At 37.1% G+C, this 12,411-nt stretch overlaps 1 protein-coding gene across 1 annotated transcript; it reads right to left on the reverse strand.

Annotated features, from left to right (window-relative positions):
* Positions 1 to 3,539: 3,539 nt before the first annotated feature.
* Positions 3,540 to 10,496, reverse strand: CCNB1 (cyclin B1). Its single transcript, XM_039333711.1, has 9 exons — positions 10,342 to 10,496; positions 9,711 to 9,866; positions 9,496 to 9,609; positions 8,238 to 8,420; positions 7,625 to 7,783; positions 6,317 to 6,553; positions 5,912 to 6,052; positions 5,317 to 5,427; positions 3,540 to 3,750 (listed from the first exon to the last, which is right to left on the reverse strand). Exons 1-9 carry the CDS (start codon positions 10,360 to 10,362, stop codon positions 3,646 to 3,648), a joined length of 1,227 nt encoding a protein of 408 aa, XP_039189645.1. The 5' UTR covers positions 10,363 to 10,496; the 3' UTR covers positions 3,540 to 3,645.
* Positions 10,497 to 12,411: the final 1,915 nt, after the last annotated feature.

Genomic DNA, 12,411 nt, shown 5'->3' on the forward strand with positions numbered 1-12,411 from the left:
ATAGCTTAAGGAAGCCATTCCATTGGCTGGGGACACGCAAGCGGTATTGTTTTGAATGAGGCATTTCTGTCCAGGGAGCGTCATTTGCGGTTCTTGGTTTCCCCAAAGGAAAGCGGGCACAGAGCACCAAAGGAGAGCAGGAATAAGTTAAGGAAACTTTTTTTAGGCAGGGCTGAAATCTAAACATCTCACTTGGAGAAAATTTATATCGCTTTAGTAAAGAGCACGGAGGCTCACGTGCTTAGGACGATGGTTGGCAGGCAGCAAGCCCGCGGTCCAGACCGAGTATTGCCTTGGATCGGGGTGACTCCGCTCGTTCGCTCACGCTCTTGTGGAACTTAGTAATTCGAAAGTGTGCGTTCGTGAGTAGATAGGGAAACCACTTCGGTGGACACATTAATGGAGACGTGAAAGGAGCTCTTAACTGGCGTCCCTCGAGCAATGGCGATGTCAACGGCTAATCCTTTCGACCTGGAAGAGCCTGGGTGCTTTCGACAAGAGTGCCACGTTGATTGCATTTCATAGCATCCGAATTAGATGGTTTAGATTTCTTAAATATTAAACTCATGTTTTCTACAGAAAGTGATATTGTATTTGGGGAAGGTGTTGAATCTAGGTCTTGAAAGGGGCCTGTGGGGGTCTACAAAATCAAAACCGTTTAGCGGACATTGAAGACGTGCAAATATTTTAAACAATGTCACTCATTATATTAAGATATTTTCATGAAATATCTATTTTCACCTGATTTAATATTCTACAAATGCATCAACATTTTAATTTTTAACATGGTAAACATTAATAAATATAACTTGCGCAAACAAAAAGCTCTTTGGGGTCCTATGTAATTTTTCAGAGTGGAAGAGTAAATAGTTTTAACACAGTTCTAGAGCCATTGCTGTGTGGAGATTAACACTATGTGAGCTTCTTTCAGAGGTTAATAATACACATAACAGCATCACTAATGGAATAGTTGGTTCCCCAACAAGAGACTGTTTTGTAAACAACCAACTGCAAATTTCCTCTATTATCACTCCACACCACAGTTCTAGGAGGGTGGGCATGCTGAGGATCATCCCAGTGAAACTGCTATCTTGAAGGGCCCAAATATGCCTTCACTGTTGTGTATCTCCTCCTCAATGGAACAGCTCCCAAATGAATGAAGCTGGTCCTGCTTGCACTAATTGGATAACAAAACATCTGCAAGGAAACAGCCAACTCAGGACCACAAATCTGGCTTTCCCCCCAGGAATTAGGACCAGATTTAGGGGAACCCAAGACTTGTAAATTTGTGATTGAAGATTGTGCGAGATACCTTGGCTTTGGCATTATAGCACTTGCTATTTGTATTCATGTGTTTTATTGTTTTGTATAGTTAAGTCACCAAGAGTTAGGTGCTTAGTATGGTAGCTACACAAATTTAATAAGCCAACCTTTCAAGAGACTTTAAAATCATAGTTTGGAAAGCATCAGTTTTGGTCTGAAGGAGATACTAAAGTGTCTGATAGGTTAAATAGACCAGGGCTTTTCAACCTTTTCACCCACTGTACCACTTTTAGAATATGGCAATATCCAAGTACCACCAGTCGCCTAGCAAGGTGTCAAAAACCTGATGACAAAAAAAGGAAAAAAGGTGATGAAATACACATAGTCCTCGACTTACAACAGTTCACTTAGTGACTGTTCGAAGTCACAATGGCACTGAAAAAAGTGCCCCCCGAGCCACAGCCGAGCAAGACGCCTGCCCACCCGGTGGCACTCTTTCTCCTGTCCGAGGTTTTCATTGTTGTGAGCATTTCTGTTAAGGATTGGCAGTGGGGGTGGGGATGTTTGATTTTTATTCCCCCCCCCCCCCGTCTGCTGGGTGATTGCAGCAGGTTTTGGTCACTTCACATAACCCTTGGACACTGTGACCGTCATAAATATGAATCAGTTGCCAAGCATCTGAATGTAAATCACAAGACCCTGGAGATGCTGCAACATTCCAGTTGATCAACGGAGAAGCGTCAGGATCAGCGCCGAGCTCCAGCTGGAGCCTGGCCCTGATCCTGGTGTTTCCACTGAGCCCTGACAGCCCTGAAGAAGCACTGATCCTGGCGCTTCTGCTAAGCCCTGACAGCCCTGCAGCTCCAGGCATCTCTCTCAAGCTTGTGTGGTGCTGCCACGGGTTCAGCTCATTCCCCTCCCTCCCCGCTACCACTTTTCTAGGATGGTTGCGTATCACCTGCCAGGTGCCAATGTACCACAGGTGGTATCCGTACCACTGGTTGGAAAGCCTTGAAATAGACAAACCTGCACTCCATATTGCTCTGTGGATATCCAGATTTTTTTTTTTTAATGCAAGCAAAGCTAATAACTTTACTTTTTTTGATAATGGCCTGATTGGGCATCCTTTTCCTGCAAAAAAAAAAGAAACATCAAGCTACAATTTGAATTTTCAGAAAACCAATGTGAAAAATATGAGCATGGGAGATATGCCTACTCAAAACATAGCAATGCATTAAATGTGATCCGAAAGCCTAAGAATTACATTGCTGGAACTAGGCCTGGTGTAATGTAATGAATTGGAGATAGAAGTTCAAATCTACTTTCAGCCATGAAACTTCTCAAACCCAGCTTCTTCTCTTATTTGTGGGAACTAAGAGGGAATGCTTTCTTGTGTTCCTGATATTAAATAAAATCAATTATATTTAAATTATTGATATTTAACTCAACTTGCCTAAATCTGGTTTATTTGGAACATAGTTTAAACTTAATTGAAAGCAAAAACCTACATACTTGGTTCTGATATATATTTAATGTTCTACATTACATTATATCAAATTTATGAACAAGCTACAAAGTATCATAGCAGCATATACTGCAAATAAAAAAAAGCTGTGGAAAAAGTTTATTTGCAGCTATGATTAATCAGAAATAAAAATGTCCATTTTAAAAGTGAAAGCTTTGATTGCCTAGGAAAAAACCCTTCAGATGTCCTGATTACCTACAAAGTTTATTAAATAACAGAAAATATTTTGAAACTATTTTTTCTTACATTTAAAATGCTGTATATCATTAAATTTCTTCATAGTAAAAATAAATTTCCTTATAAAATATGCTATATATAAATGCAAAATATAGCTTACAGTAAGAATATGATACATTATTTACTGAATCTGAGATACATTCACTATTTTTAGTAGTTGTCATATTGAAATCAAACAAATTAATTCCTTCTGCAAATTTTGCCTATATTATGACAAGTTTCATATGACAATTTATTTCTTGATGTTGGTGTACTCCTAAACACAGAACATTTAATATCTTATCCATTTTATGTATTTATTAAAACAAGTAATTAGGAATGGCTGTTGTAATTTTTATTACTTCAGAATACAGATAATGAAAAATTCCTCTGAGAAAATAAACAAGATCTTTTTCCTGTTTGCTGGTCTTCATTCAACAGATTATATAAGCATGAGCTTCCAATATCCTAGTTTTATTTTAGGCTTAACATCTGACAAAAGAATTGTTTAAATTAAAGTAGACCATGACAACAGTTGAAGTAAAAGTAAGGAAGTTTATTAAAAACTTTAAGGGAATATATTACATACACACACAACAGTGACACATGGTGTCAACTTTGTCCAAACAGTTAAATTATATTTATTTCAATAATGGTTTAGCCAGATCCTGTATGACTGCAGAATTCAGTGCTGGAAGGGTGCTAATCTTGGCGTGCTTGCTGCTGGCATATTTGTTTTTGATCGTCTAGGGAGAAAGATGTGATTCATTATGGAATATTCTGTTTTAGAGCAAAATGTCATTAACGTATTTTTACTGAATTTCTAAGGCAGCCCATTTATCAAACATGTTAAACCATCTCTATTGAGGAATATATAACAGCCATATGAGCTACATAATCAGCATTACTTAAATGTTCGATAAAACTGTATTGCTATATTATACAAAAAAGTCATAGGAAGCCAAGAACACAATTGAAAATCCTGCAGATGTATTATGAGTAGTTATGAAAAGATAACCATAATAACTTATGTACAAAATGGCTGCCAAAAGCAAAAGGACTTAATGTTCATTTTCCAGAGGGAAAAAGATAGTCCATTACTTGTTTTCTCACCAGGGAGCTATTTTGGGATAGTCCATGCTTGAAAGAAAATACACATGTCCTGGGACATTTTGGCCAAGCTTGGGACGTGTGGTTCCTCCAGGCAGAAGTGATTTGGGAGCTGGGCACAGAAGAGCGGGAGAAAGGGCAAAAGCATTATCAGCAGCAAAGGAGGAAGATAAATGCAGGGACAATGTGGGCAGACACAATGGGATATGCCAAGGTGGATTCTTTGGCAGTGATAGCAATGATGATCAAAGGAAGAGGAAATGTGCTGTGAAAAATAGTTGAGAAATAGCTACCCTGGATGCCACTGAGGGAGCAATAGCAATAAGACTTATATACCGCTTCACGGTGCTTTACATCCCTCTCTAAGTGGTCTACATACCCAACAATCTGGGTCCTCATTTTACCAACCTTGGAAGAATGGAAGGCTGAGTCAACCTGAGCTGCTCAGAATCGAACTCTTGGGGTGAGCAGTGAGTTAGCCTGCAGTACTGTATTCTAACCACTGCGCCACCACAGCTGTTATTACATACCAGTCTTGCTCTACTCATTCTATTTGGTTGTTGTTGTCTAAAATACAGAATAACCAAAGCACTCTGGGATTTTGTTCTAATGTCCCATTGGTCCTCTGAAGCCTGGTGGTTTGGGAAAAAATGTTTTCTGCACACTTCCCCTCTGCCCATTGTATCTGTTTTCTGTTCAAATGGGGCATTTTCAAATAATAAAATACTTTTATTTTCTCAGAATGCCTATGAAGCCATAGATTCTTGCAAATAAAGATATTGTGAGTGACAAGGAACTTGAGGGTTCCAGGGAAAGTTGTCTACAGATAAATTGGTGTTTATGGCATAATGGTACATTTCCCAACCTTATAGAACTGCAGTAGTTGCTATAAATTACAAAGTGACAATTACTTTCCAATTAGCTAACGTACTTTGACAAAAGCTTTCTTAGTAGAGGATAGTGGAATTAAGCAGAGATGGCCAGTTCCCCTTCTTACCCCTCAGGCAAAGGATAGGCAGCCATATAATGGAGTTTTGATTTTGATTCTTCCATTGAGCAAGTGATTAGACCTGATGCTCTAAAGGCATCTCCCAGCCCCAAGAGACTTTAATTCACAGCCCTTCCTAGGATTTATTCCTGAAGATTGAGATTTGTGCTTTTTAAGTATGGGTAAGTACAAGTAAGCAAATGGATATATTTACCATGTGCTTTACAAGGCCCCGATTTACCAACATCACATTCTTTGCCATATGCTGCATCACAGGAATAAGAGTGTCTTCAGTATAATACATGTAGTGTTGAAGAATTGGTGTCTAAAGGCAAAGGGTAAATTTATAAATTAAAGATTTTGAAGATCTTTTGGTTTTCCAAAGAGCTGCCTTCCATGATTTTTTTTTGAGAGCCCTTTAATAGCAAACTGGAAATTTTAGTATTCAGTACATGATTGGTATATTCAGGACCAAGTAATCATTTGCTTACAGATCTGAATTGGATTTATAGCAGAGAAAAAGTGAGCTGTACCTTTCCAATTAAATTTCTCCATCATGCTAATCTGCTTCAGTAATTACTGAACAACAGACATTACTTCAAGCACTAGTTGGGACCAGCAGCTTGGTCGTTAAGTGAAACCATTTATCTTACTTCAGTTTTACAGACCTATAAAGGTCATAAATCTGAGGACTGATCATAAAGTTACTTTCTTGTCACCATCATAACTGTGAAGGTTACTAAAACAGTCAGTCGCTAAATAAGGACTATCTGAAACTTCCTTTGTTAAGTTAGGGTTCTGTGACTTACCCACTCTCCCTCTTCCAGAACTTTAGTAGACAAGCAAAACGCTGCAGCAGCAATCTGGGAGGGAGGATAATGTACCATTTCATAATCCACCAGTGCAAGTTCCATCAGGTATTTTGCCAATGAATGCTGATTTATATCTGCCTAAAATAATCAGAATAAAGATGTTATCCTCATTGTCCTACAAATCTCATTGTCTTTTGTTACACATTGCATAAGATTAAAGCATCAAGTTATTTTCTCTAATTGCATATATGTAAAAAGAAACAAACCAAAAGCCTTTAAATTTCCTTTCACAGCAGCCATCACTATATGACAACATTGTGTTAACTCTGCTTTTACAATTAGAATTAGGCAGTTTATTAGGAAGAAGATATTTTCCAGTTTCAACATTTAAACGAGCATTACCTCTCCAATTTTCGATGCCCTCCTTAGGAAATGCAGTGGAAGAGGGCGACCAAGGTTAAAATCCAGGGATCTTAAGATTTTCATTTCCATTTGCCTGATTTGTAGGTTGGTATAAGTATGATCTGTCACATAGGCAAAGTCACCAATTTCTGGTGGAAACATTTCTTCATATTTGCTAGCAATGAACATGGCTGTTACACCAACCAGTTGTAGCATCCTCTTGGCTACTTTGTTATTCTACAAGAGAATTCCCATCAGTTATTTTTAAAACGTTCTGAAATATTGAAAAACAATCCTTATGCTCTCCCAATATGGTATTTGTTGATCAGGCCACTCATTGTCATTGGATAAATACATCTAGGTTAATTGCAGAGCAAATTTAGAGTATATGTATAGGAAGTCCTCAACTTACATTCATTCATTTAGCGACCATTCAAAGTTACTATGGCATTGAAAAAAAATGATTAAGACTGACCTGTCCCCACTCTTATGACCAGGACAGCATCCCCAGTCATATCATCAAAATTCAGGTGTTTAGCAATTGACATGCATTTATGGTGTTTGCAGTATCTTGGGTATCATGTGATCACCATCTGAAACCTTTCCAGCTGGCTTCTGACAAGCAAAGTCAATGGAGGAAGCCAGATTTACTTAAAAGGTGCAACTCACTTAACTGCAGTGTTATCAGGTGCAAAGAATCAGGACCATACATTAAGGTTGCAGTACAGAAGATTTTTTTTTACTCAAGCCTATACACAAGAATCTAAACTAAAATTCAACACTAAACTGGTGCAAGATAAAAGTCAACAGAATTCAAGCAGTTGGATTTAGACTTTGGGAATGTAACAACTCTAAGCTGATGACTCATTTAATTCCCTTCTCCCAGCTCTGCCTACTCCTACAAGTGTTTCATAACTGTGGCAAAAAAGGTTGTAAAACCAGGCAGGGTTCAAATAGCCATCTTGCTTAGCAATGTAAATTCTGTTCCCAATTGTGGTTGTAAATTGAGGACCATCTGTATCCATTTGTCAGGCTATTCATTCTCATTGGCTAGATATATATAAGTTGATTGCAGAACAAGTTTAGAGTGACTGTATTGTTCAGCTCCTGGTAATAGCAATTAAAGAAAAATGTTGCTAGAGAGCCCAGTTGCTATTCAAGAGAAAGGCTTATACAATGGAAATCTCTAAATTAACATTCATTTCTTGATTTTAAAGAAGCTACATTACTTAAGCTAAAATTCAGTGGAGAGTTCTCATTATTCAGTTTATTCAAATTTGGTATGAGCTCTTTGACAGTTTGCCTTACCTGCAGAAACCGATCTATTATGGCAACAGTCATGTACATAGTCTCTTGCAAAAGTTTGAATTTCATCTGAACTTGCACAAGCCAGTCAATTAGGATAGCCCGCATATTTCCAGTAATTTCCTGACCTGCCAAGTAGTTTACTCTCACCGATTGCTGGCTCTGGAGGAGCAAAAACATGCAGTGTTAAATTATGTATTTCCACCTCTATAATTATGTTGTCATTGTCCAGTTTGATTAGACATATTTCCCAATATGAAGCTCTCTAGATTGTGGAGAAGATTCTTAGCTTCTTTCTCTAGTTAAATCACCTGAATTTTAGAACAAGCTACCATCTTGTGCTCTCAGACATATGGTTTATTATGGTTAATATTAGCTTAATTGCTTGACACCTAGCCACATGTAAACATAGCTACTTGTAGTTTATTCAAACTACAGATAAACCAAGATTAAAAAATATCCCCAGTTTAGATGTTTAGTGATATTTCAGATATTGTGATATAGATAGGATAAAAACTAATTACCAACAGCAATCTAGCATTTGTAAGAAAATACCTTACAAGGTAGTTTTAATTCCAGGCCCATACGTCAGATCTCATTAGCAATTTAAACCAACCTCAAGAACTTTCAAGTAGTTGTAGATGTCCTTCACATATTCACTGCAGAGGTTTGGATCAGAAACATCATCTGTATCTACATCTTTCACTTCAAGCAGTACATCTGAGAAAGCCTGGCATAATATGTCCTCTGCTGGAGCACAGCCAGATGTTTCCATGGGGCTTGGGGATAGAGACTCCAACTATAAAAATATATTTAGTACTTAACCTACAATATTAGAAAAAATGTAGCATGTTTTTGCTTAATTCAGAGCATCTTTCTTGCACCCACAGATGATGTACCAGGAAAAGGCTACATCATGTGTCTCTAAGGATGCATTTGTTTGCGTTTCATAGACAGAAGTTAGTTATTTCCAGTGGATGTTTCACCTTCCAGCTGCATGACTATAGATATAAATTCATTAGCTGATTCAATGATATTGCTTGTTAACATGCAACTATAAAAGATCTGCTGGTTATCTATGTTTTATTGATAGTACGTATTTAAGCCTGACTATATACCAAGGAAGGGTCTAAAGTACAGTTGTAGATCAGAGGTAAATTGAAAGGCAAATCCTTCAAGAAATTGAAGGATAGAAATGCTGAAGTTGTTTCTGCTCTAATTATGCAGTGGATTAAAAATGTAATACTGTTGCAGAGAAAGCAGCAGTTCTGACTAGATGTACTATACAAAATGTTTCTTTGCAAGTATATTGTATAATTAGAATATTTTTTTAAAACAAATGCTGTATTGATGACATCTAAGCAAAGTAATTACGTATGCTTTGTAATTTTTAAATTTATTAAATATATATGCCACTCATCTCACTATACAATGTGGCATTTGATTATGAGCAAATCAAGTGACCTCTTGATTTTAGGTTAAGATGTACTTTATATTTTTATATTCTGTCTCAATTAGCATCAAGTAACATAACAATGTAAGAAGGTAAAGTAAAATCTTCCATAAAATCACTATATAGTCCAGAAAAAAATTCATATTAAAAGATTGTTAATTAGGAATACCAAAATCAGAGTCAAACCTAGAATCTTAGCCAAAATATGTTTTGCCTGTCATAGCTAGATAAGGCTAACATATTTCTTTAGGCTATCCAGAGGTCATTTGAAATTGCAACCTATTAAAAGTAAATTATAAAAAATATAAAACTCATGCTTCCGCTTAAAAGTAACAACTATAGATTTACAAATTTAAATAAAAGTCTTTGCTCCTAATTACCCATGATCTTTAAACACTTATTTACAAGCTATTTAATTAACCTTAACAGGTTCTGGAATTGGCTTTTCTTCTTTCACAGGTTCATTTAGTTTTTCAATAGGTTTTGTGGTTTTCCGAGTAGTTACTTTCTCCACGGCTATAGGCTTCAACATTTCCTAAATGGGAAGGAAAAAATGAAAGATAGCAATAAGCAGGACTGTGGCATTACTAACTCCTACTGTATTATTGGATAAAGAATAGGCAAAGAAAGGATTACCTTTTTCACTACTTCTTTAGACTGTGGCTCACAAGCTTTGTTGCCAATGTCTCCCAAAGCAGTCCTAGGCCTCAAAGCCGGCTTGCTAGCAGCAACCCCCCGCTTACTGAGGGCCATTGCAGGTTTGGTTTTGTTCTCCGCATTGACCTTTGTGTTCTACCAAAAAAAAAAAAAAAAAATTAAGTGACAGAATATTCAGAAATATTTACCCAGCATGATGAACTGGGAAGGAAAATTACATAATACTTTTTCAAGTAGTTGTAGGGAAAAATGTTATGTTTTAGGAGTAGGATTCAATCAAATACGTTTAACAAAGTGAGATGACGCTTTTTCCACCCACAACAGGCTACCTCGACTTCCCCGTTCAAATATAGGATTAGAAATAGGAGAACCACCTCAGAGACATGAACAAGGTATATTTGTTATTCGCTCCATTACTGCACCTTCATCATTGACAAAACTAGCACAACTGATCTTTGTGCAGATTTATTTAGAAGTAAACCCCACGATGCTCAAAAGTATCCCCCCCCCCGTTAAGTTAGATAGAAATTCAGCATAAATGGCCGCCAGGTGCCTACAAAACGTAACGTGCAATATCGGCTTAAAGATTCCCCGTCAAATTCCTCCCTACCCGGGTGACCCGCAAAGCCATGACCTAGGCTGGATTCCTAGATCCTCACGACCAGCCTGCTCCGAATCGCTCCCTTTCTCGCCCAGGACCAAGACACCCGATTACTGCTACGCACGAGTCCGATATCCCCTTTGCTGCCGCTGCAAGTTTAAAACTCGCACCAGGCTGCGCTCATTGGCTGCTTTTCAGTTTCCGCCTCTTTCCATTGGCCGCGCAGCGTTCTATTCTAAATGCGTTTCTACGACTACGGGAGGCTGATTCCTCCAAAAGTTCGAAAAAGGAGGCGTGGTTAAGAGAGGAGGATTGGCAGGTTGGATTACATGTCCTTCAGTTTAGTGTTCAGCTGGGAAATAAAGTTATTTACTAGAAGGGTGGGACAATTGTGGGTGGAAATTGGGATCGATGACTACTTTGAAAACTTAAATTACGTTTATGCATATGTTAACTGTAAGAAATTTTAGAAAATATCAGTTCCTATAATACAAATAATATATCACAGCCTACAAAAATATTTTTTAAAAAATTATTAAAACACCATATCTGTTTTATGTGCCAGAATTTGAAATTTGGTGTATCTTTAATAAATCAATACAATGAAGTGCATCATCGTAAGTACAACCAATACCTTTTTCCCAAGTCCCGACTAGGTCCCCATATGTTTAAATACGTATAATTGTCAGACAAATACCTATAGTATCTGATTGCATGTTTCTGCTGGAGCAACTGCAACGGTTGAACTTTGCTGGTCGTAGACTTGTTAAAATGTAGATGAAAAAGAGATAGTTTCTCCCAATTTCTTATTAATGGATATTTATTATTTTCACATAAAGGTTACTTATATAGAAAAGTCAGTAATTTTACTGTCTCAGCAATGGTGTATGTAAAACCAAGAGATAAGCTGTTGGGTCAGTTAAGTCTCTTCTTATTTGAATGGTGAAAGAATTAGCGGCAAACAGTAATACTCTCATACCAAAATCTATAGAAGATATTTGTAGGTTTTATTGATCAATAACATCTTGATATCACTTCACTATTATATATGTGCCTTTATGTGATTAAAAACTACTTGTCCTAATGTTAAAAGGTAATGATATTTAAAGTCTCCAGGTAACAAACAGCACAATCCAGGAATGTCTCCTAATAAGTAAACCTCAGGCTGGCTTATTCCCAGGTGAAGATAGGATACAAAATTTAGGAACGTTAAAAGTCTTTAGTAGTATCTGCCATATTGTTAATGTATGACACCTGTTGATTTTATGATGTCATTAAACTGCTACTGCTTTTATGGAGCTATTGAAGCAGTTACTTATGTTTCCAATAAGCAATGGTTATATTGGCTGAGGAATTGTAGTTGTGGGGGAATGTTAGGCTGTTTAAGGCTGTTATCAAATCTTAATGGGTCTTGTGTAGCTATAACCAACACATAAAAGAAACTGACTGAGGAAAAACATCTTCACAGAATTTAGATAATAAAACTGTTGAAGGACATCATACTGGGACAAAACACTTCCTCCAGTTTGAACAGAAACAAGTAATGATCATATTGAGTTTTATCCTGCTGATCAAAAGATTTCTTCAAATTGAGTTTGATTTCTAGTAATGCTATATAAGTATTCATATGGTTTTATTAACAGCAACATCAAAGTGCTTGTCAGTGCTTGCTTTTAGACACTTAATTTTCCAGCCTAGTCCACTGCCCTTGGATTTCTTCTTATTCAGGTCCAACTGTGCTATGGCTGTGGTGGTGGTGAATCAGGTTTGGTAGATGGTGCCATCTGCTGTAATGGCTTGGCTTATAGTCACTCAGTTTGCTTACCAAAATATTGTGTTGGACTCTTAGAAACTTTATTTACATTTGTCACATCCATTTAAGTCTTGTACTCTTCATTTTAACACAGAATGGAACTTAAAAGTGCTGGATTGTGCTAAATACCTTTATCTTTTTTTGGCATTCAAAGGTTGACAATACAAGCAGATTCAACAGACATAATGTTATCTATGTATTTGTTCAACATTCATAGCTTTAGAATACTAGGGAAGACAAACTGCATCATATTAAGCAGAAATGTG

The sequence above is a fragment of the Crotalus tigris genome, unplaced genomic scaffold, assembly GCF_016545835.1.
Source record: "Crotalus tigris isolate CLP2741 ecotype Arizona unplaced genomic scaffold, ASM1654583v1 scf7180000024506.7606697, whole genome shotgun sequence".
Classification (NCBI taxonomy): Eukaryota; Metazoa; Chordata; class Lepidosauria; order Squamata; family Viperidae; genus Crotalus; species Crotalus tigris.

Coding starts and splice junctions, on each gene's coding strand:
- CCNB1 (XM_039333711.1), bottom strand. CDS start 10,362: ATGGCTTTGCGGGTCACCCGG. Junction 8,421..9,495: donor CAATTCCAGAACCTGTTAAG/GTTAATTAAATA, acceptor ATATTTTTATAG/TTGGAGTCTCTATCCCCAAG. Junction 7,784..8,237: donor ACTACTTGAAAGTTCTTGAG/GTTGGTTTAAAT, acceptor TTGCTCCTCCAG/AGCCAGCAATCGGTGAGAGT.